The 25,070-nt window shown below is 38.8% G+C and overlaps 1 protein-coding gene and 1 non-coding gene across 2 annotated transcripts in view; one reads left to right on the forward strand and one right to left on the reverse strand.

Moving 5' to 3' along the window:
- The window catches only part of unc80 (unc80, NALCN channel complex subunit), a 102,971-nt gene that overhangs the window by 4,207 nt on the left and 73,694 nt on the right, over positions 1-25,070 (reverse strand). The window contains exons 18-27 of the mRNA XM_073959781.1: positions 19,030-19,135; positions 18,354-18,971; positions 18,073-18,297; positions 17,503-18,013; positions 17,295-17,432; positions 16,902-17,221; positions 5,249-5,793; positions 4,963-5,186; positions 4,345-4,889; positions 3,971-4,274 (exon numbers count right to left, since the gene is read on the reverse strand). Of these exons, the coding sequence (XP_073815882.1) occupies positions 3,971-4,274; positions 4,345-4,889; positions 4,963-5,186; positions 5,249-5,793; positions 16,902-17,221; positions 17,295-17,432; positions 17,503-18,013; positions 18,073-18,297; positions 18,354-18,971; positions 19,030-19,135 (3,536 nt within the window). The remainder of the gene's footprint in view (positions 1-3,970; positions 4,275-4,344; positions 4,890-4,962; positions 5,187-5,248; positions 5,794-16,901; positions 17,222-17,294; positions 17,433-17,502; positions 18,014-18,072; positions 18,298-18,353; positions 18,972-19,029; positions 19,136-25,070) is intronic.
- On the forward strand, positions 10,496-10,567 carry TRNAT-CGU (transfer RNA threonine (anticodon CGU)). The gene has a single exon. It is a non-coding gene; the product is annotated as a tRNA-Thr (tRNA).

A 25,070-nucleotide genomic window follows, 5' to 3' on the forward strand; every position in this document is an offset into this window, starting at 1 on the left:
AGGGCATGTGTTTTTGTTATTGTTGTAAACGAATATGATATGTTCGTAGGTTCGTTTTCCTGCTTAATCTGGCTCTGGTTCTATCTCATGGTCTAGGGATGTGGTTAGGTAGATGAAAGGGCTGCACCATCCCTATTTAAACCTGCTTGATAGACTTGTTGATGTACAAGTTGTGGGCTGTACAACCCACAATATGTCGATGGGTTGTAGCCACAAAGCTATTGGAGGTGGTTGAGTAGGTTTGGCATTGCAGTTCTTTCGTACCGAATTGACCCGGAACCACACAACATCAATGTTCCGGCCAGCGGCTGTCACCTCAGTGTACATGTGTTTGTATTTGTTTCGTTTTTTGTGTTGGGAGCAGCATATCCCGGAATGCCTGCTCCGAATTCTTTTGGTCCGTGCCGGAACGGAGGAAAACCCAGGACCAATTTATTAGTGCTTAGTTTGTCACATTCGCATATTCACCCATATCCAACCTTCGGTGAGATGCAATAGATTTCAGGAGTGGGTGCATCTAAGGGGTTGCTCTGGACTTGTCCACGTGAGGAACTACGACGGAGACTATGTTGCTGTCCCCCGTGAGTCGTCGTCAGATTACGAAACTCCCCCCAGTCCACTCGACAGCAACCGCACACGCAGCCTTTAACACCAGCCGCTGTTGTCCCAATCCCAGAAAATGCATAATTTTTGCAATTTAATTGCAATGGACTCCGAGGTAAGATCGAGGAAATAGTAGATTTCATGAGTCGGAAGAACATCAAGGTCACGGCGGTGCAAGAAACCAAGCTCAACAACTACTGTAGCTTACAACGTTGTGATGGTTACAACGTGTTAAGGACGGATCGCACCAGAAGTGTAGGTGGGGGATTAGCTTTCCTATTGCACCAGTCTGTCCAGTACAGACCTATCTTGCTTGAGCCTGTCTCTAATGACCCGTACATGGAATGTATGGGGGTAGCAGTCTGGTGTGGAACTGCCGAGATAGAGGTGCTGAACGTATACATCCCGATAATCTGGTCCTGAGGGACTTTAATGTGCATCGTATGATTTGGCATTCGGGTGGCAGAGGGCTGAGCAGATTGATAGATCTACGTTTTGCACGGTCAATGAGGACGCCCCTACCAGAATTAGAGGAGACTGTCACAGTTCGCCAGACATAACCATCGTGTCACCTGGTCTGACAAATGACGTCACCTGGCAACCCGTCATTTCTCTTGGATCAGACCATCTCCCCATAGTTGTCTTCATTAGCAGACCACCCGATTTTATCACCTCTGAACGTTCGTCAATCATAGGAAAGCTGATTGGCCGAGTTTCAGAGAGTTCACCAATCACCGCTTCAGAGAACTGCCCAATCCTTCTGATGTTTGGGTAGCGGAAAGGACGTTCAGAGACTTCGTCACTGTTGCAGCCGCTCGCCATATCCCTGCTGGTCGAATACCCGAAGTAAGACCAAACTTCCCAGCAGAGGCGACGGGATTAGCAAATGAGCGTGATGAGCTTCGTCGAGCCAACCTCACTCACGTTTGGCGACGTTACGTTGATGACCCGAAGAGGTTCGCAAGTTATTTCAATCGACAGTTTGTCGAGCACCCCGAGAGTGACAGGGCAAAGAGGAGAGTATTACGTCGCATTAGATCTCTTCCTGCCGAGGATAAACCACCACAGTTTACAATGGATGATGTTGCGAATGCCACCAGGAACGCTAAATTATCCAAAGCGTTGGGCTCTGATGGAATCTCCATGGTAATGCTGAAGCAGCTGGATGAGCCGGGAGTGGAGTATCTCACTAAAGTTCTCAACTTGTTGCTATCCACCCTCATTGTTCCCGAAGTCTGAGAAATGGGCAGGGTGTTCTCGCTACGGAAGCCAGGCAAGGATGCCAGCAAAAGTGAATCGTTCAGGCCGATTTCGCTTTTGTCGCCCGTAGCAAACACGACAACAGCGTTGCACGCCATCTCCACATATATTTGTCAAGGACTCAACCAGAGACCGCCGTGTGATAGAACAGTGATGGTGGGGCTTCACATATCAAAAGCCTTTGATACAGTCAGGCACTCCACGTTGTTTGAGAACATTGAGCAGACAACCCTTCGGCCAATCTTGAAACGTTGGATAGTCAGCTATATGTGTAGACGCGAGTCGTACGTGGAATTCAGGAACAAGAAGTCCAAACCCCGTAGAGTGAAACAGGATGTTCACCAAGGTAGAGTGATATCTCTGGAACCTTTTAACCTCTACCGCTACTGTGTTCCGCCCCCTCAAGACGGCATGCGATCGTAACGTATGACGCACGACCCTGGCGACAGGTACCTTCCCTGATGACATCTGTGAGAGACTGAACTCCTATTTAAACGATCTTACCACCTTTTTCCACGCAAGGAATCTGCAGATTTCCGCCACAAAATCTACAGACACTCTGTTCACGACATGGACAGCGCAGTTTGGTAGAGAATTGAATGTCGTGGTCAACGGTAGCAGAATTCCGACCACAAACTGCCCAAACATTTTAGGGGTCACATTCGACACTTCTTTCAAGTCGTGCGCGCACGCCCCTGCTATCTGCGACAAATGAAAAGTAGCAACAAGGTCCTCAAGTCCCTAGCCGACAGCACTTGGGGGGCAGATAAAGAAACCTTGTTGGTCACATATAACGCGATAGGTCGGTCTGTGGTAAGCTATGCGGCGCCAGTTTGATCCACGGGATTATGTGATAGGAATTGGAAAAAGATTCAAATCTGACAGAATGCCGCTCTGAGAACAGCAACAGGGTGCCTCCTCAAGTCTTCAGTGGACCTTCTACATGATGAGGCAAAGATTCTTGCAGAGTTTTTCAGACGGAGATAATACAGCCTGATACAAAAAACTCAATAGGATTTTTTGTCGACAGTCAAGCGGATATAAGTCGTATGTGCATGCCACAGTTATCTGCGACAATATGAGAAGCAGGAATAAGATCCTCTAGTACTTAGCCGGCAGCACTTGGATAGCAAATAAAGAAACCTTATTAACCGCATACAACGGTCTGCGGTAAGCCATGCGGCGCCAGTGTGGTTTGCCAACGTAAGTGATACGCCACGGAAAAACTTGGCAGAATGCAGCACAACGGTCTGCGGTGAGCCATGCGGCGTGAGTGTGGTTTGCCAGCGTAAGTGATACGCCACGGAAAAACTTGCAAACTTGCCAGAATGCAGCCCTGAGAACATCAACAGGGTCTCCCCTCATGTCTTCAGTGGACCATTTATATGTGGAGTCTAATATCTTGCAGTGCGTCGACTCAACAGGATGTTTTCGATGCAATATTTGCTTGCATCTAGACGACCACCTAAAGGATAGGTTTCCCCCGTCCAGGCATGGTAGGAAAGATCTTCATGATCAAGAGTGGCAGGTCCAAAGATACAAAAGAGAACCTCTAGATCAACAGGCCTGTCAGACAGGTTTCAGAGATATTCATACTGATGCAGTCACCGAGGCTATAAGAGCCTATCGTATGTATACTGTCCTCGGAGATCGCGGATGGTGCCAGCGGAAGTACAACAAATGCCTAGACAAGCGAGAGTTGTTTGTAGTCGACTCAATTCTTATTGGGTTAGGATTGATGGCACAACGCAGAACAGCTACCCAGCATTCAACGCCAGTGAATAGCACAATATTGAATAAATCGGGCTAGATAGTAATATCCTGCAAGATCTGGAACTCAAATTTGGTATTACTAATCGATCGATCGTTTTCTTAGAATCTGTCAGTTTCGTTCGTAATTTATTCGTTCGGTCTTCAACTATTCAGATCATATGGTTATTATCGTATCTCAATACTTTATTTTGGGTTTACTTTTAGTTGATTTTACAATTTCCGAGGAGCAAATTCGTTATTCAATTCGAATTCGTTGTCCCAATGCTCTTTTTGCTGAATTGTTCATTTGAACTAGTTCGTTCGTTTTTGTACAGTTTTTTTTTTTAATACTTACTGCTCTTATAGTCCACCAAACAATAATTATTGATATTCTTTTCATCCACCGGGTAATAGTCCAAGGCTTCTTTTAGCAATTGACAGAAGAGGGTATCTTCCTGAACGGGAAATTGGGAGGGTATATTGCAATCATCATCCGTTGGGCCATGAACAACGATTTTCTTAGCAGCCGGTACATTGGCCGTTAAGAGAATCGATGCATCACATTGTTCCTTACGGAGAATCTGTTTTAAATCTTTGAACATAATGCCGTGAACACTGTGGACAACCATCCATAAAATGGATAAAGCCGAACCGACAAGCTGCAATATGGAAAATGGAAACAACAAAATTAGATTCCCTATGAAATTTGTTATAGATTTTCTGACCCACCTCCTGTTTAAGATCATTCGATGAACGAACATAAAACATAATATAACCAATAATCGAGTTGTACAGAGCAAAGGCAGCCTGCTGGGGAAGACGTGGTACAAAACGTATCAAATGTCGCAATATTTTAAACATTTGATCCTGGCGATCTCGTGTCAGGCGTTCAAATACATAACGTAAAAAGAGAGCTGACTCCTCGACCAAGCATACCCATATAACCTGATATGCTATCTCATAGACTGCATTACCATCGGAGCCAATTGCAGCATCATCTAGACAGCCCACAATTTGCATTACCGAAGAACATAGAACCGATGGAAACAGCGAGTGGGAATGATGCAGATGTGAGGACATGCGTGTTCCATCAATTTCTTCCTCGCCTTCATGATCTTCATGTTCCATGCCAGGTTCATGCGAAGCCTGTTGGCTAACAGGTATTGTGGTAATCAAAAAGCTGTGGCGTTCGGCACGTTGTTTATCACGTTGCTGTCTTAAAGCATTGCGTATGGCTTCGGTTTGCTGCATTTTACGACTTTTGGTGGCGGTAACTACAACGAAAGAGAAAAACGATTACATTAGGTTTTGGTTCCAGGGTTTCATAGTTCCATATTAATTTTTTACCTTTATAACCCACATGACGATCCTGATTGAGGGTTACATCCATGTCCTTGGTTTGTTGTACCGGCATCCATGGTGGATCCACCACCGGCAAACTTTCTATGCCAATTTTTGGTGAGGGCAAAGTAAATTCTATCCCGCCTGGGGGCACCTTAAACGTAACATCATGGGCATTTTCCTCCATGCGAGGCCACACATGGAAGCGATTTTTCCACAAAATTAAATATCTAAAAAATAATATTTTTTTTAATAATGGAAAATGTTTTAATTACTTGCCTCCCCCACCCACCTTTGTATGGCTCCAATCCGTATATCAGGATCCTTGTTCTTCAGGGCCCTTTGCATAATATCAAAAGCATAATTTTGAGCCTTTACCGAACCCATAAGAAACACTGCAGCACTTGCTGATGCAGTATCTTGATTTGTTTCCAATAGCAATTCCCATGCCGCTGGCATGGCTTCAATTACCATTTCTTCGGTGAGCACCACTGCACCCTTCAGCATTGTTGCCAACGGAAAATGGAATAGGCTGCGTATATGGAAACGTATAAATTTCAATATTGGCGGTTCTTCTTGCTCCTTTTTCTCACGTTCCTGACGAAAAGCTTTGGCCAGTTTTTCAGCCATTTCTAAGTCGGGATCATCACTAATACGATCTTTACGCGATAGACTATCTTTACGTTTTGAGGGTGATGTCTGTGTTGAACTTTGTTCGGAGACCTTACGTGCCGATCGTGGACGTTGTTGTGAATGGACTTTTGATGAAGATATGACTGTAGGTTCCAAATTTGGATGATCCGAATCAAAGGTAAAGCCGAATTCTTCACCATAGACCTGAAAGCAATTTAAAGAAAAATGTTGAAACTGTATGTAAGACGTGTTAGTCTGTACACTAATGGCATATGATATGGATACACCTATTGAAACGACCTAAGGTCTTCTCATAAAAGACCACAAAGTCTTCTCATAGAAGACCACAAGGTCTTTTTATAGAAGACCACACGGTGTTCTTATAAATGACCAAATGATTTTCTTATAAAATACCACTTCTTATGATAGATAATAAGTTCATCAGGTAGAAGACCACAATGTTTTCTTATAAAAGACCAAATGGCCCTCCTATTGAAGGCCAACTTATCCTCCTGTTGAAGACCAAATGGTCCTCTTATAGAAGACCAAATTATCCTCCTATAGAAGAAAAATGGTTCTCTTATAGACCACAAGGTACACTTATTGAAAATCACAAGGGGTTCATATAAAAAACCACAAGGCCTTATAGAAGACCATAAATATTTCTGGTCTTCTCATAGAAGACCACAAGATCTTCATATAGAAGGCCGCAAGACCTTCTTATAGAAGACCAGAAGCCTTCTTATAGAAGACCACAAATATTCCTGATCTTCTCATAGAAAACCACAAGATCTTTCTATAGAAGACCACAAGGCCTTCTTATAGAAGACCACAAGACCTTCTAATAGAAGACCACAAAATCTTCTTATAAAAGACCACAAGGCCTTCTTATAGAAGACCACAAGACCTTCTAATAGAAGACCACAAAATCTTCTTATAAAAGACCACAAGGCCTTCTTATAGAAGACCACAATGTATTCTTGTAGATAACCGCAGGGTCTTCATACAGAAGACCACAAATCCTTCTTATAGAAGACCACAAAGATTTCTGGTCTTCTAATAGAAGACGACAAGACCTTCTTTTAGAAGACCACAAGGCAATCTTTTAGAAGACCACTAGGTCTATTACAGAAGACCACTAGGACTTCTTATAAAAGACCACTAGGACTTCTTATAGAAGACCACTAGGTCTTCTTATAGAATACCACAACGTATTCTTCTAGATAACCAAAGGGTCTTCATATAGACCACAAGGCCTTCTTATAGAAGACCACTTGGTCTTCTTATAGAAGATCATTAGGTCTTCTTATAGAAGACCATAAGACCTTCTTTTAGAAACCCACAAGGCCTTCTTATAGAAGACCACTAGGTCTATTACAGAACACCGCGAGGACTTCTTATAGAATACCACACGGTCTTCTTTTAGAAGACCACATGGTCTTCGTATAGAAGACCAAATGGTTTTCTTATAGAAGACTATAAGGTGTTCTTATAAAAGACTACTTCTTATGATAGATCCTATGTTCATCCTGTAGAAGACCAAATAGTCCTCCTATTGAAGACCAAAATATCCTCCTATTAAAGACCAAATGGTTCTCGTATAGAAGAAAAAATAGTTCTCTTATAGAAGACCACAAGATCACAAAGTCTTCATATAGAAGACCACAAAGATTTCTGGTCTTCTCATAGAAAATCAGAAGATCTTCCTATAGAAGACCGCAAAGCCTTCTTATAGAAGACCACAAGACCTTCTCATAAAAGACTACAATGCCTCCTTATAGAAAACCACAAGGCCTCTTATAGAAGACCATTAGACTACAGGGTCTTCTTATATATAACGACAAGACCTTCTTACAGATGATCTTCTTATAGAAGACTACAAGATATTCTATAGATGAAACAAAACACTGAAACAACATCAAAAGTATTTAAGCTTTGTTTCCGAATCTGCAAGTTTTGCCAAATTGTTTCATTGTTTTTTTTTATAAAAAAAAAAATTGTTAACATTGCATAAAGAAAGTCAGAGTAATGCCATGTTCATACCAGCATTTGAATCACGTCGCACAGTGTCACAACCGCGGCCAAAAATGGTAAAAACTAAATACTTCGTTGAACAAATTTATTGATGGGGAGTGATAGAAAACATATTAATTAAGAAGAATCTGAATTTTGGTACTGATACGTGAAGTAGTTTTTGCTATATGAGGATTTAAATCCGACTATTTTAGTTAATACGTATTTTTGTGGTTTTTTTTAAATTAATAAATTATATTATGCGTTAATATGTAAAATTTAAAAGTAACGGTCGCTGCAAAAATGGTTCCTAAGTTCTCTTGGGATGTAATAAACTTGCTTCACTTTTGTTTGCATGTAAATATTAATCATATGGTGTTTACACTTACCCAAACATGTATTACTAAGTTTATTAATTTTCTGAAGCAAATTTTAAATTGAGTGGAGTGGAAAAAATTGTATAAAAAGGTATATCGATATTTTTTGCTGTACGAGTAGTAAAAAGTAAGTACTTCAAATATATAAAGGTCCCAGCTGCAGAGGTTTGCAGACGAATGTGTCATTTCTCTTTTTCAGCGACCACCTCACTGAGAGGATACCCCTTTTTTACAAATCGTTTTGTGGTGTTGGCTATAGCGCGAAAACGAATGAACCGATCATCATATATTTTTGTGGGCTTATTAAGTACCTAATAATCTTGCTTTAAAACGAGAGAATTTTAAAAATATAAATTTAAAAAAAAAATGTGAACAGCGAGAATCAAAATTCGATTTTTACAAAAAATTTAACGTTTTTTGACCATCAATCGGTCAACAAAAATTTTTAAAGGAAAATTCTCATATATAAAGACAAGAGTTTGATATATTCAATGTGCTCACAAACAATTTGAAGACTGAACACCAAATTTCACTCATATCGGGTGGATATTGAGGCCACAACACTCAAAATACCGAAAATGAGGAGACACGGTTCTATGGGGGCTATTGGAAGATGAGGACCTATACCGACATATTTCTGGTGGAAGGTTATAAGTCCCCCAACGGAGACTTAATACCAATTTTCAGCCATTTTGGTGTGATAATCAGGCTAAAACCTCCAAAATACCGAAAATCGGGAGGTACCGTCCTATGGGGGATATATGAAGGCGTGGACCTATGCGGACAAATTTCAAGTTGAAGGTATAATGCCCCCTACGAAGACTAAAGTAATTATATCGTAATTTGGGTTCGAACAACGAATAGAGAGCGAATTAGCCTTAGTATGAACAAGACATAACAACAAAAAGTATTCAAACAAAAAATAATTCAACGTCATAACAATATTATCAGTTTAGTTATCGTTGTTGTTGCTGTTAACATTTGAGTCATCGTCATTTTAGCTTGTCTTGTTTGTAACAATGAAACAAACAGACGATCACCTCCATCCCCTCAAATTTCAAAACCGCAGTAACAACAAAGAAGTTAATTTAAAGATTGCAAGAAACATTTCAAAGTACAACTTTGTTGTTTGTCACCCTGCCAACATTTTTTGAATTTTTCGAAGATTGTTCGATCAGATGAATCATCTGTTATTCCTATCGACGATCATTTGACGATTGTTTACATGTTTTTCTTATCGATCGTCCTAGCGGATAATATAATACTCTTCTGAAGCCCGAGCAGACGATTATTTACATTTTCTTCTTTTCGATCGTCCTAGCGAATAATATAATACTCTTCTGAAATCCGAACAGACGGTTGTTAGTGATATTTTTGATTTGGTTGTATATAATTCTCATATACAATTTTTGCATAACATTGATGATTAGCAAACGCAACAAATGACAAGCTTTAGCCAAGTCCCTGCAAACATTTTCTATCGCGTAAGAATAATTCGCGATTCTCCTGGAAGATCAATTTTTCGCAGGCGAGCGCGACTATAAATCTTCCGCGAATTACCAACCTAATGTAAGTGTTTATGCAATGCTAATCGCGACCAAGATTCGCTCACGAATCTTATGGAAGATCTTAAGAAGAAAATATAAAGAAAAAATTAAAGGAAATTTATTTCTCATTATTCTTTGTTTCATTCATTTGTTGTCCTTGATTTTTACCCCTTTTGTTTGCTTTTCTGATTTGTTATAATGTTAATTATTTCTTATGTTGTGTGGTTGTATACTGGTTCTCATTCATTTTCATCATTTCACTTGGCAAAACCCGAACATGTGCTGTGTTTGTCAATACTCATAATATTATACGTGCCATTTATATCAAAGTTATGCAGAATGTGTATATGAGAATTATATGCAACCAAATCAAAAATTTTAGTAACAATCGTGTGATCGGGGTTCGGAAGAATAATATATTTTTCGCCTGCACTAACAACAGCCGAACATAATACAAATTCGCGGAAAGATCGCCGTGAAGCATAGCAGAAGATAACAGAAGCGCATCCGATCAAAAAATCGTTCAACAATCTTCCAAATGTTTGCAGGGGTTTAACTAATTCCATTGCGCTCATCCAAGCGCCCATAACAACAAGGAATAATTAAAAATCATAACAAAGCAGAACAGACAATAAAAACTGTAAAAATTAACGGCAAAAAATAAAAAAACCGCAGAAGAATGAAAAAGAACTTTCTTTTGTTCTATTCTTTTTTTCTCTTTTATTTTGATCTTCTAAAGATCTTCCATATGATTCGTCTGTGATATTTGGTCGCGATTCGCCACCCGGACACAAGTACTTTATGTTGGGGATTCTCAGAAGAGTTTCAGGCAATCTCTTCCGCGATCAAATTGATCTTCCTGGAAAATCGCAAATTATCTTTAGGCGATTGAAAATGTTTGCAGGGTACACATACATACACACATAGCTTTTTGCTTGTCTAACCATCTAGGAGGCCGTTTGCCATTCCGCCTCTTTAGCTCAGTCGTAGAGCACTGGTCTCGTAAACCAGGGGTCGTGAGTTCAATCCTCACAGGAGGCAAAAATCAATTATCATTTCTTATTTTTGCAGTGTTTTTTTTTAAATTTAGAAATGATTGAGATCCAGGTCATGTTTATATTAGAAATTTTGCAGGGTTAACATTCTTTATGAGGATTTATTTGACGGATACGAATTGACATTTGAAATCCAGTGGATCATTAATTTAAGAAGCACTTAAGCGGTTTTTACATCTAACATGTTTTATAAAATATGTCAATTCCATAGAATATCTGTCAAATTACGAAAATTCTTAAAACACCTGTTTTAAATGCAAGTTTTTTGGGAGGAACAGGTATGTGGAAAAAGTGGACTTTTAAACATTTTTAGGAAGCCCGTTCGGCCCATACCTGTATACGGACGTATACCCAGGGCGTGTGTGGTGAAAAAAGTAGAACACATGTATTCTTATGAGAACTACCGAAATACGTCGAGCGTATACTTTTTGTAAGTTGAAAAAGTTTAACTTTGACAGAACGTTATTGTTTGTTTGTATGTGTGTTTGTTTTGTATTTTAAAAACAAAAGCCCACCAACATGAAATACAAGTCATTGCAAAGGAAAATTATTTGTTTTACGAATCAAAACATTTAAGTAAGTTTCGGTCGCGGATTTTGTGTTTTAAATGTGATTTGGGACTCAACGTATTTGGGTAATACGAACGCTCAGAGAGCGTTGTTTTGGTAGGTTGGTGAAATATTTGTGTACGTCCCGTCGTTATTAAGGTTTAGCAGTTACAAGTAAATTTTGTAAAAGCAATAAATGTAGATTTTTATTTATTTTTAAATGTGGACAACAAGGCAGTAGACATGAATGTTGTAAAGATTTTTAAGAGGACCTTAACTAGTAAGGACTATTAAAGTCGATTTTTTTTAAAGATTTTTAAGAGTACTCAGTCAATGCAAGAACTCCGGATTTGTTAAAGATTTGAAAGAGGACATAAACAAGACATAAATAGGCAGCACTTCCTATGCGATGGGTAGGAGACATATGCCTCTGCATTATCTTTCTTCTTGTGTACGGGACATAGTAAGCTGAGGTTCCAATCGTTCCGTAAGCTTTCTTCCTGCTAAATTTCGTTATGTTGCTCCGCGGCCCCTTTTTTGATGGTATAATTTAAATGACTGATGAGCAATATAATTTAGGAATTGAGTATCCGATTTGGCCGAAATTTTGCATATCGTAAAATCACTTCCATTCGTGCACACTTTTAAGATCAAGGTAGTGTATAGATAAAGCTGTTTCTTTTTTGGAAAAAATCTCTAAATACAGCTTTTAAAGTATCATGCCCCATGACGCGCTCGAAAAAGTACTATCCACCATGGTGGACATCCGAACTCTCTAAACTGCGCAAACAGTCACGGAAAGCCTTCAACGACAGCTACCAAAGCGGACCCTGGCAGCCATACAAGGATAAGCTAAAGGGGTACAAAAAGGCCATAGCTAGAGCAAAAAAGCAATCATGGATTGAATTTTGCGGATCGCTAGACAGCACAAAAGATACTGCCAGACTAAGCAAAATTATGGCAAAAGAGCACTCGAATCCCATATATATAAAGAGAAACAACAGCACATGGTCTGATAACTCCGCCGTATCTCTTGAAATTCTTCTTACGACGCACTTCCCTGGCTGCTCTGATAGAACCAGCGAAGAGCAATCCAATACTAATAACAATACTAACAAACAATACAGAAGTCGATAAGATAATAAGTCTGAGTAAAGTCACATGGGCTATAAACAGCTTCTCTCCCTACAACTCTCCGGGGCCAGATGGTATCATACCAAAAATGCTACAAAGTACGGAGACCATAATAAACCCTTGGCTAGTGTACATTTACAGTAGATGCATATCCCTTAACTACGTTGCAGCGAGTTGGAGACAAGTCAAAGTTGTCATCATACCCAAAGCAGGAAAGCGTAGTCATGAAAATGCTAAAGACTTCAGACCCATAAGCCTTTCATCATTTCTACTTAAGACTCTCGAAAGACTCATCGACGTTCATATTCGAGAAAAGATGAACAACTCAAACAACATATCTTCCAGTCAACACGCTTACATAAAAGGACGATCGACAGATACAGACCTACACGAAGTCGTAAGGACTATCGAGAAATCCTTAGAACATAAACAATACACCTTGCTGCTTTTCTGGATATAGAAGGAGCCTTCAATAATGTCAGTACCGCAGCAATAAAACAAGCTCTAGAAAACTTCGGCGTGAAATCATTCATCGGTAGCTGGATTACCACCATGCTGCAACGTAGAGTTATTACTGCCTCAGTGAGAAACAATACGCTGTCAAAGCACGTAAATAGAGGGAGGAGTTATATCGCCACTGCTTTGGCTCCTTGTCATTAATGAAGTCCTTATCAAACTTGACCATATTGGTATTAAGGTGGTTGCTTATGCGGACGATGTGTTAATACTCGTCTTCGGTTTATTCCCGTCGGTGATAAGTGATATCATTGCAACATGTAATGAGGCAAGGCTGCGGGCTCTAGGTATATGGAGCGATAGAGCCTACGGACATGCGTGCGTGCTTCACAAACTACCAAAAGAAATAGCAACTACTGCTGATTAATGCGCTCCTACAATGACATTCGATCAGCTTTTTGAAGTCAAATTTCCAAGCAGGAAAGAATGGAATAATGGATTACCACTGACAGGTCATGACATCAAGGTATACACAGATGGCTCCAAGATGAAATGTGGAGTCGAGTCTGGTGTCTTCTCAGATGATGCAAACATATCTACATCCATAAAGCTACCTGACGATTGCAGTGTTTTTCAGGCGGAGATACTGGTCATAAAGGAAGCTTGTATTATTCTCTTAAAAATCCACGCACCAAACTCAATAGGAATTTATGTCGACAGTCAAGCGGCGCTCCTTGCACTAAAATCTAACTCTGCCGCATCAAAGCTAGTGAAAGATTGTAAAGATGAACTTGCTAAACTAGGGCGTCTGGCAAGAGTAACTCTCACCTGGATCCCAGGCCATAAGGGACTTGATGGGAATGAAAAAGCGGACGAACTAGCCAGAGCAGGATCCGCCTCTAACGAACTCCCAAAGGCGTCAGTCGCAACACCAATGGGAGTAGTTAAAGAGGATATCTTCAAATACTATCTATCATTGGCCGATAGTAGATGGGACAAAACGGAAACATGCCGAATATCAAAATCTACATGGCCTCAATACAACGCCAAACACACAAAGTTCCTAATCAGCAAAAATCGACGGAACCTGGCAAGACTTATTGCAGTGTTAACCGGTCACTGGGCTATTGGAAACCACGCAAAGCGTTTAAATATACCACACAACGACCACTGTCGCAGCTGAGGAGATGAAGAAGAGGAGGAAACTGTGGAGCATCTCCTCTGTTCCTGCCCTGCACTAATGCAACGACGACTTAAAGCTATAGGACGACGTTCCTTCATAATATCGCCGAGATAGCCGAAGTATGTCCGGGAGACCTTCTCCGATTTCTCAACTTATCAGGTTGGATTTAACTGTCAAATGAATACTACGAAATAACAATCCTTGAACGAGTGGTGTGGTTTTCAAAACAGTATTCCTTATATACTAATTGAGGCTATAAAGTATAGCCATCACACGTAAACCAACCAACCAATCCATACGTGCTTCAAATTCCTAGAGGGTCTCTTGGAAAACATCTTTGGTTACCTCCCTTACAAGTGTTCATATTTTTTAAGTGCAATGTAAGGTCTGTTCGAAATGCCTTTGAAAGTTTTTACCGAATGTACTCCCTGTGGTCTACAGCGATATTATGTTTTTCGTGGACAAGTGCTTTGTTCCTGAAATAATGTTCCAAAAGGTCTAAATGAATGTGGGCGTGATATCTATTGAAAGTAATGGCTCCCGAAATAATAGCACCTCCAAAACGGACTATGTCGGATCATTCCTTCGGGTACCTTCTCCTCGACACTTTTGCGCTTTAATCCAAAATAAAAGCATTTATTCGGAACGTCCCAAATCGTTAAGATAAATGCTCGAAAAGTATCGATATTTATACTCAGCATTTATGCTAACGAGGGTATATACACTTTCATACGGGTAAAATATGCCTCATCGAAATAATGGTTTTAGACCCCAAGTATGTTTGGACGAAAAGTGTTTCAGACAGTTTAGAGTCGATTAAGTCACGTCCGTCCGTCTGTCTGTCGGGCTGGTGCGCACGATAACTCTCGAACAAATCAATGAATCGGGTCCAAAATTTGGCATTCGCAATATTTTGTCCAAACTTATTTTTTGTTCCAAGATGGGCCATATCGTTCCACTACTTCTGGTACCCCCCTACAAAAGTTCAAAATTTTTCGCCAAAATGGTGCGCTCGATAATTCTTGAAAGTAGTAACCGAATTGGTGATAACTTTGGACATCATAATATTTCTACAAGACATAGGCCATGTTCGAATATGGACTATATCGGAGTGCACCGACTATATTCGAATATGGACTATTCGGGTAGAAAAGTGTCGTTTAAGACCTCCTACCGAATCCGCTTGATTTTTGTTGTAACTACTTTTATTCGCTGCCCCCATTACGACGGTGCAAGTTTTCAGGTGCAAGTCCATACTTCCTGAGAAAATGACATGAAAGCTGTAAAAACCCGCTATGGCACTTTGTGTTGTGGATGGAGCGCGCGGTAACTCTCGGATAAACCGATTCGATCCAAAATTTAGCAATCGTAATATTTTGCCCAAAGTTAATTCAAATTCTAAGATTGACCTTATCGGTCCATTGCCTTGGGTACCTCCCCCACAATAGTTCAAAGTTTTCGCTAAAATGGTGCGCACGATAACTCTCGAAGGGAGTAACCGATTTGGTCCATACTTTGGACATCGTAGTGTTTCTACGAGCCATAGATCATTTTAGAATATGGACTATATATGTCAACTCCTTCTGATACCCCCCACAACAATTTTCGGAAAAGTGCAGGTTAGTACCTCCTCTCGAATCCTTTTGATATTTCTTGCAACAGGTTGCTCTCAAGACCCCTATTACGATGGTACAAGTTATTTCAGTGGCAAGCCCATACTTCTTTAGAAAATGACCCGAAAACTGTAAAAAAAACCCTACGGGGCCAGCATGTGTAGTGGCTGGTGCGCACGACAACTCCCGAACCGAATAATGCGTTGGTCCACACTTTGCATATTGTAATATTTCTTAGAATACTATATGAAATTCGAAGGTGGTGCTTATAGGTCTACTCTTGCCGGTACATCCCCCACAAAGGTTCGAAAATATTCGCTAAAATGGTATGCGCAATATCTCATAAACTGGGCAACCGGTTTGGTCAAAACTTTGGATTTCGAAATATTTGATCCAAACTTAGTTTATGCTGAAAAGTGGACCCTATTGATCCATTTCTGAGACCACCACCCACACAAATGATCAACATTTTGTTTATATGCGGTTAAGGGTCTGTGCCAAAATCCTATGGAAATTTTTACCGAAGGGTTTCCTAGTAGCTCTATTTACAGCGATATGATGTTTTTCGTGGGCAAGTCCACTTTTCCTGTGCAATGACTCCTAAAATAAGACACACTTCCAAAATCGACTATGTCGGTCCATTTCTTTAGGTACCTCACCCGCAAAACTTTTGAGATTTTATCCTAATCAATATCTTTGTCGGCAAGTTTATACACCCAATCTGAAGATACCATAAATACGTTTTTTTTTGGGGAAAAAGGTGTTTCTATTCAAACAGGCTGAGGGTATACCTCTGTTGGCAAAGCCGACTGATAGTTTTTTACTTGTTTTATCGACAAATTCAAACGTCCAAAAAGGGAAATAAAAAGGCCCTAACATTCTGATACTACATAAATAATTTTTGATTAGAAGATTTTTGGGGAAAAGTCACTTCGGTTGTGTAGCCCGGATCATACAGACTGAGGGTAAACTGCTGCCGGCAAAGCCGACTTTAAATTTTTTTACTTGTTTTACTTGGATCTATGGACAGATCGAATCCGGTCTACACCTCACAGTTCGGACTGAACTCGCATCCGAAGTCGGATGCTTCTTCCATTTCTTCGTCCGAAATCTGACAGATTGCTTAGCTGCGAAGGGGCGGTGGGGACATCAGAGCTCCCACCCAATTCAGTCGGCAAAACATCCGACTTTCATCCGAGTTCCGGTCAGAAAACACGTAAACTACGCCATATGATTTTCGGACTGAACCCGCAAACGTTATCTTCCGTTTCTTCATCTCTCTATCGAAATCTATCGAACACATTTTGTAAATTCTCACACAACACATTCTCTAAAGCTTTGAGAATCTTCGGTTTGGCAGGTTTCACAAATCTGCATTGAACTTACCTTCCTTGTGGCCTTCATCAATCGCGTGCAAGCACGCATATGACGTTTATAGCAATACGGATGACAATAACCCTTGTGTTGACAATAGAAATTATAGCTGCTAATCAAATCAATGACAGCCTTAAGCCAAGGCATATTCTTTGCTGTTTCATCGGTTTCATTCGAATCGGTGGGTGATTCTGGTTGTTGATCATCACTTAAAATACCCGGAGAACCATGGTCATCTTCACCACCACTGGCAATGCCCTGCTCCGAAGTGTCACTGCGATCCGAAAGCGAAGATACTTTACGTTTGGCCTGAATCGAATCGACGCGTTTAACTGGAATTTGAAAACAATAACAAGGAATTAAAGCAATGATGTTCTTGAGATGCAACAGGGTATCGGAACTTACAATCAGTTTCCATATCTTTGCCATCTTTGGTATTGCGTCTCAGTTTTAGGGAACGACGTTTAAAAGAGCCTCCAGTTGTGGTGGCTGTGCCGCGTCGTAACAGGAATGGTCTAACTGCAGAGGCGGTGGGGCGACGGGCTGCAAGTTTCGAGAAAAATATAAATTTTGAATTTCTCATAATTTCAAGAAGTTTATTTGGGATCCTTACCCTCCTCCCCCTCCTTGGTCAATGTGGTATTGCTACTATTCTCCGATTCATTGTCCGGTTCATGTAACACAAATGATATTTTCCTTTCTGTTTGGGCACCAGTTGCCTCATTGCCGGCCGCAATCGATTGAAGACTCTGAGCCGATGTCTGCGAATGACCCATAGAACTTAGTGCCATAGACCAACGACGATTTGCTTCACGATATACCTTTTCCCAGGGTGCTGGTTTATCTTTGTGCAACAATTTCGAGGCCTTTGGCAGGGTGACATAGACATCCCTCAAAAAGGCTGTGATTTCGAAGAGCAAAACACAGGCAATCAACTTCAAGGCATGAGGGCAATCATTGCCATGCGGATTGACAGAGCCTTCATCAAGGAAATCCTCCTCCTCATCCTGTTGTAAAAGTTCTCTTTGCTTTTCTGGATCTGCAAGGCTGGCATTGACGGTTTCATATTGCAGACGTTCGGTAAAGAGAATTTCTTCCAATCGAGCACCCAGCATTTCGGCCCACTACAGAAAGAACACAAATGAACAAGGATGATGTGGAATTTCGCACACTCCAAACCTACCTGATGGAACATTTTGCCAGCTGCCCTTTGCAAAATGTGAGTGCGCCGGGAACTTGTGCTACCCATTTGATGTTTCATTTGGCTGGCACTAATATTGGCCCCGGATGGTCTATACCCAGCAACATTTTGTTTCATCCATGTTGGCCACTGGCCCTTGTTACACAAATGCACAAAGTGGGCACATTCCAGGAGGAAGGTGGCCCTTGTAACCAAGGGAGCTTGGGGCTGTAAAAAAAGTTATAAAAATCTCACATTTCAAGGCTTATTTTTATCGAACCTACCAAATCCAAAACCGCTGCCACCAACTGAGGATCGGGAAATGAGCCGGGAGCACAGGTTTCCAAAAGAAACGACAAACGTAACATACCAATTCTCACGGGTTCCAAGGGTATGAGCTTACGTTCTTTCAATACCACCACTTCGGACTCTCTTGGTCCATCACACATATCCGAGGAACTGCGTCGACTATAATCAGCTGTTTCTTCTATGCCACCCTGTTTCTTCTTTCCCTTGACAATACCACCAAAACGGTTTAGCCTTCGTTCAACTCTTCTCTTGGCTCTTTGTATAGAGCGACCTATACCATCACTGGATCTTCCTCTCTGGATTTTCAACGAAGGATGCCTTACGAATGTGGTGGACATTTCGGGATTAAGTGAACCAATTTCGAGATCTATGGATGAGGCTTCTTTGGGGGTGCCCTTAAACCAACGCACCAAACCACTTAAGCGTCCCAAAGAATTTCTCTCAGAACTTGAGGTGGAGTCGGAGAGAAGTTGCCGTTCACTGTGACGAGGTGTCAGGGTTGGTCTTATACCAGTGGTACGTCGTCGAAAATTGCTCAAGGGAGATTGACTGGTTTTGTAATGTTCATCACAGGGCTCCGTTTCGAGTAGACTCTAAAAGTGGACAAAATTCTGAAAACTTCTTAGGCTGACCCAAGCATGGCTCACTTACCACTGCACAAGCGGATGAAGTGCTTCGCTTCTTTAGCAAGAGCCGCCTCTGAGAACGATTATCATCATTTTGGACACTTTGAGCCACTTCGGCTTGGGGTATGTGCCTGAAAAAAGTTTTCATAAAGAAAAGGTTATCCGGGTAAGGTTTTCGTATAGAAATTCTTATCCGGATAAGGTTTTCATATAGAACATGTTATCCGGATAAGGTTTTCGTATAGAAAATGTTATCCGGATAAGGTTTTCGTATAGAAAATGTTATCCGGATAAGGTTTTCGTATAGAAAATGTTATCCGGATAAGGTTTTCGTATAGAAAATGTTATCCGGATAAGGTTTTCGTATAGAAAATGTTATCCGGATAAGGTTTTCGTATAGAAAATGTTATCCGTATAAGGTTTTCGTATAGAAAATGTTATCCGTATAAGGTTTTCGTATAGAAAATGTTATCCGGATAAGGTTTTCGTATAGAAAATGTTATCCGGATAAGGTTTTCGTATAGAAAATGTTATCCGGATAAGGTTTTCGTATAGAAAATGTTATCCGGATAAGGTTTTCGTATAGAAAATGTTATCCGGATAAGGTTTTCGTATAGAAAATGTTATCCGGATAAGGTTTTCGTATAGAAAATGTTATCCGGATAAGGTTTTCGTATAGAAAATGTTATCCGGATAAGGTTTTCGTATTGAAATTGTTATCCCGATAAGGTTTTCGTATAGAAATTGTTATCCCGATAAGGTTTTCGTATAGAAAATTTTATCCGGATAAGGCCGTATAGAAAATGTTACCCGGATAAGGTTTTCGCATAGAAAATGTTATCCAGATAAGGTTTTCGTATAGAAAATGTTATCCGGATAAGGTTTTCGTATAGAAAATGTTATCCGGATAAGGTTTTCGTATAGAAAATGTTATCCGGATAAGGTTTTCGTATAGAAAATGTTATCCGGATAAGGTTTTCGTATAGAAAATGTTATCCGGATAAGGTTTTCGTATAGAAAATGTTATCCGGATAAGGTTATCCGGATAAGGTTTTCGTATAGCAAATGTTATCCAGATAAGGTTTTCGTATAGAAAATGTTATCCAGATAAGGTTTTCGTATAGAAAATGTTATCCGGATAAGGTTTTCGTATAGAAAATGTTATCCGAATAAGTTTTTCGTATAGAAAATGTTATCCGGATAAGGTTTTCGTATAGAAAATGTTATCCGGATAAGGTTTTCGTATAGAAGATTTTATCCGGATAAGGTTTTCGTATAGAGAATTTTATCCGGATAGGGTTTTCGTATAGAAAATGTTATCCGGATAAGGTTTTCGTATAGAATATGTTATCTGGATAAGGGTTTCGTATAGAAAATGTTATCCGGGTAGGGTTTTGGTAGAAAAATGTTATCCGGATAAGGTTTTCGTATAGAAAATGTTATCCGGATAAGCTTCTTCGTATGGAAAATGTTATCCGGATAAGGTTTTCGTATAGAAAATGTTATCCGGATAAGCTTTTCGTATGGAAAATGTTATCACGATAAGGTTTTCGTATAGAAATTGTTATCCAGATAAGGTTTTCGTACAGAAAATGTTATCCGGATCAGCTTTTCGTATTGAAAATGTTATCCGGATAATGTTTTCGTATAGAAAATTTTATCCGGATAAGGTTTTCGTATAGAAACTTTTATCCGGATAAGGTTTTCGTATAGAAACTTTTATCCGGATAAGGTTTTCGTATAGAAATTGTTATCCAGATAAGGTTTTCGTACAGAAAATGTTATCCGGATAAGGTTTTCGTATAGAAAATGTTACGGTTTTCGTATAGAAAATGTTATCCGGATAAGGTTTTCGTAGAGAAAATGTTATCCGGATAAGGTTTTCATATAGAAAATGTTATCCGGATAAGGTTTTCGTATAGAAAATGTTATCCGGATAAATGTTTCGTAGAGAAAATGTTATGCTGATAAGTTTTTCGTATAGAAAATGTTATCCGGATATGTTTTTCGTATAGAAATTGTTATCCGGATAAGGTTTTCGTAAGAAAATGTTATCCGGATAAGGTTTGCGTATAGAAAATGTTATCCGGATAAGGTTTTCGTATAGAAAATGTTATCCAGATAAGGTTTTCGTATAGAAAATGTTATCCAGATAAGGTTTTCTTATAGAAAATGTTATCCGGATAAGGTTTTCGTATAGAAAATGTTATCCGGATAAGGTTTTCGTATAGAAAATGTTATCCGGATAAGGTTTTCGTATAGAAAATGTTATCCGGATAAGGTTTTCGTATAGAAAATGTTATCCGGATAAGGTTTTCGTATAGAAAATGTTATCCGTATAAGGTTTTCGTATAGAAAATGTTATCCGTATAAGGTTTTCGTATAGAAAATGTTATCCGTATAAGGTTTTCGTATAGAAAATGTTATCCGGATAAGGTTTTCGTATAGAAAATGTTATCCGGATAAGGTTTTCGTATAGAAAATGTTATCCGGATAAGGTTTTCGTATAGAAAATGTTATCCGGATAAGGTTTTCGTATAGAAAATGTTATCCGGATAAGGTTTTCGTATAGAAAATGTTATCCGGATAAGGTTTTCGTATTGAAATTGTTATCCCGATAAGGTTTTCGTATAGAAATTGTTATCCCGATAAGGTTTTCGTATAGAAAATTTTATCCGGATAAGGCCGTATAGAAAATGTTACCCGGATAAGGTTTTCGCATAGAAAATGTTATCCAGATAAGGTTTTCGTATAGAAAATGTTATCCGGATAAGGTTTTCGTATAGAATATGTTATCTGGATAAGGGTTTCGTATAGAAAATGTTATCCGGGTAGGGTTTTGGTAGAAAAATGTTATCCGGATAAGGTTTTCGTATAGAAAATGTTATCCGGATAAGCTTCTTCGTATGGAAAATGTTATCCGGATAAGGTTTTCGTATAGAAAATGTTATCCGGATAAGCTTTTCGTATGGAAAATGTTATCACGATAAGGTTTTCGTATAGAAATTGTTATCCAGATAAGGTTTTCGTACAGAAAATGTTATCCGGATCAGCTTTTCGTATAGAAAATGTTATCCGGATAATGTTTTCGTATAGAAAATTTTATCCGGATAAGGTTTTCGTATAGAAACTTTTATCCGGATAAGGTTTTCGTATAGAAACTTTTATCCGGATAAGGTTTTCGTATAGAAATTGTTATCCAGATAAGGTTTTCGTACAGAAAATGTTATCCGGATAAGGTTTTCGTATAGAAAATGTTACGGTTTTCGTATAGAAAATGTTATCCGGATAAGGTTTTCGTAGAGAAAATGTTATCCGGATAAGGTTTTCATATAGAAAATGTTATCCGGATAAGGTTTTCGTATAGAAAATGTTATCCGGATAAATGTTTCGTAGAGAAAATGTTATGCTGATAAGTTTTTCGTATAGAAAATGTTATCCGGATATGTTTTTCGTATAGAAATTGTTATCCGGATAAGGTTTTCGTAAGAAAATGTTATCCGGATAAGGTTTGCGTATAGAAAATGTTATCCGGATAAGGTTTTCGTATAGAAAATGTTATCCAGATAAGGTTTTCGTATAGAAAATGTTATCCAGATAAGGTTTTCTTATAGAAAATGTTATCCGGATAAGGTTTTCGTATAGAAAATGTTATCCGGATAAGGTTTTCGTATAGAAAATGTTATCCGGATAAGGTTTTCGTATAGAAAATGTTATCCGGATAAGGTTTTCGTATAGAAAATGTTATCCGGATAAGGTTTTCGTATAGAAAATGTTATCCGTATAAGGTTTTCGTATAGAAAATGTTATCCGGATAAGGTTTTCGTATAGAAAATGTTATCCGTATAAGGTTTTCGTATAGAAAATGTTATCCGTATAAGGTTTTCGTATAGAAAATGTTATCCGGATAAGGTTTTCGTATAGAAAATGTTATGCGGATAAGGTTTTCGTATAGAAAATGTTATCCGGATAAGGTTTTCGTATAGAAAATGTTATCCGGATAAGGTTTTCGTATAGAAAATGTTATCCGGATAAGGTTTTCGTATAGAAAATGTTATCCGGATAAGGTTTTCGTATAGAAAATGTTATCCGGATAAGGTTTTCGTATAGAAAATGTTATCCGGATAAGGTTTTCGTATTGAAATTGTTATCCCGATAAGGTTTTCGTATAGAAATTGTTATCCCGATAAGGTTTTCGTATAGAAAATTTTATCCGGATAAGGCCGTATAGAAAATGTTACCCGGATAAGGTTTTCGCATAGAAAATGTTATCCAGATAAGGTTTTCGTATAGAAAATGTTATCCGGATAAGTTTTTCGTATAGAAAATGTTATCCGGATAAGGTTTTCGTATAGAAAATGTTATCCGGATAAGGTTTTCGTATAGAAAATGTTATCCGGATAAGGTTTTCGTATAGCAAATGTTATCCAGATAAGGTTTTCGTATAGAAAATGTTATCCAGATAAGGTTTTCGTATAGAAAATGTTATCCAGATAAGGTTTTCGTATAGAAAATGTTATCCGGATAAGGTTTTCGTATAGAAAATGTTATCCGGATAAGTTTTTCGTATAGAAAATGTTATCCGGATAAGGTTTTCGTATAGAAAATGTTATCCGGATAAGGTTTTCGTATAGAAGATTTTATCCGGATAAGGTTTTCGTATAGAGAATTTTATCCGGATAGGGTTTTCGTATAGAAAATGTTATCCGGATAAGGTTTTCGTATAGAATATGTTATCTGGATAAGGGTTTCGTATAGAAAATGTTATCCGGGTAGGGTTTTGGTAGAAAAATGTTATCCGGATAAGGTTTTCGTATAGAAAATGTTATCCGGATAAGCTTCTTCGTATGGAAAATGTTATCCGGATAAGGTTTTCGTATAGAAAATGTTATCCGGATAAGCTTTTCGTATGGAAAATGTTATCACGATAAGGTTTTCGTATAGAAATTGTTATCCAGATAAGGTTTTCGTACAGAAAATGTTATCCGGATCAGCTTTTCGTATAGAAAATTTTATCCGGATAAGGTTTTCGTATAGAAACTTTTATCCGGATAAGGTTTTCGTATAGAAACTTTTATCCGGATAAGGTTTTCGTATAGAAATTGTTATCCAGATAAGGTTTTCGTACAGAAAATGTTATCCGGATAAGGTTTTCGTATAGAAAATGTTACGGTTTTCGTATAGAAAATGTTATCCGGATAAGGTTTTCGTAGAGAAAATGTTATCCGGATAAGGTTTTCATATAGAAAATGTTATCCGGATAAGGTTTTCGTATAGAAAATGTTATCCGGATAAATGTTTCGTAGAGAAAATGTTATGCTGATAAGTTTTTCGTATAGAAAATGTTATCCGGATATGTTTTTCGTATAGAAATTGTTATCCGGATAAGGTTTTCGTAAGAAAATGTTATCCGGATAAGGTTTGCGTATAGAAAATGTTTTCCGGATAAGGTTTTCGTATAGAAAATGTTATCCAGATAAGGTTTTCGTATAGAAAATGTTATCCAGATAAGGTTTTCTTATAGAAAATGTTATCCGGATAAGGTTTTCGTATAGAAAATGTTATCCGGATAAGGTTTTCGTATAGAAAATGTTTTCCGGATAAGGTTTTCGTATAAAAATGTTATCCGGATAAGGTTTTCGTATAGAAATTGTTATCCAGATAAGGTTTTCGTACAGAAAATGTTATCCGGATAAGGTTTTCGTATAGAAAATGTTAAGGTTTTCGTATAGAAAATGTTATCCGGATAAGGTTTTCGTAGAGAAAATGTTATTCGGATAAGGTTTTCATATAGAAAATGTTATCCGGATAAGGTTTTCGTATAGAAAATGTTATCCGGATAAATGTTTCGTAGAGAAAATGTTATGCTGATAAGTTTTTCGTATAGAAAATGTTATCCGGATATGTTTTTCGTATAGAAATTGTTATCCGGATAAGGTTTTCGTAAGAAAATGTTATCCGGATAAGGTTTGCGTATAGAAACTATTATCCGGATAAGGTTTTTGTATAGAAAATGTTATTCGGATTAATTTTTCGTATAGAAAATTTTATCCGCATAAGGTTTTC

This window comes from Musca autumnalis, unplaced genomic scaffold (genome assembly GCF_047663935.1).
Source record: "Musca autumnalis isolate F117 unplaced genomic scaffold, ASM4766393v1 scaffold_1, whole genome shotgun sequence".
Taxonomy (NCBI): Eukaryota; Metazoa; Arthropoda; class Insecta; order Diptera; family Muscidae; genus Musca; species Musca autumnalis.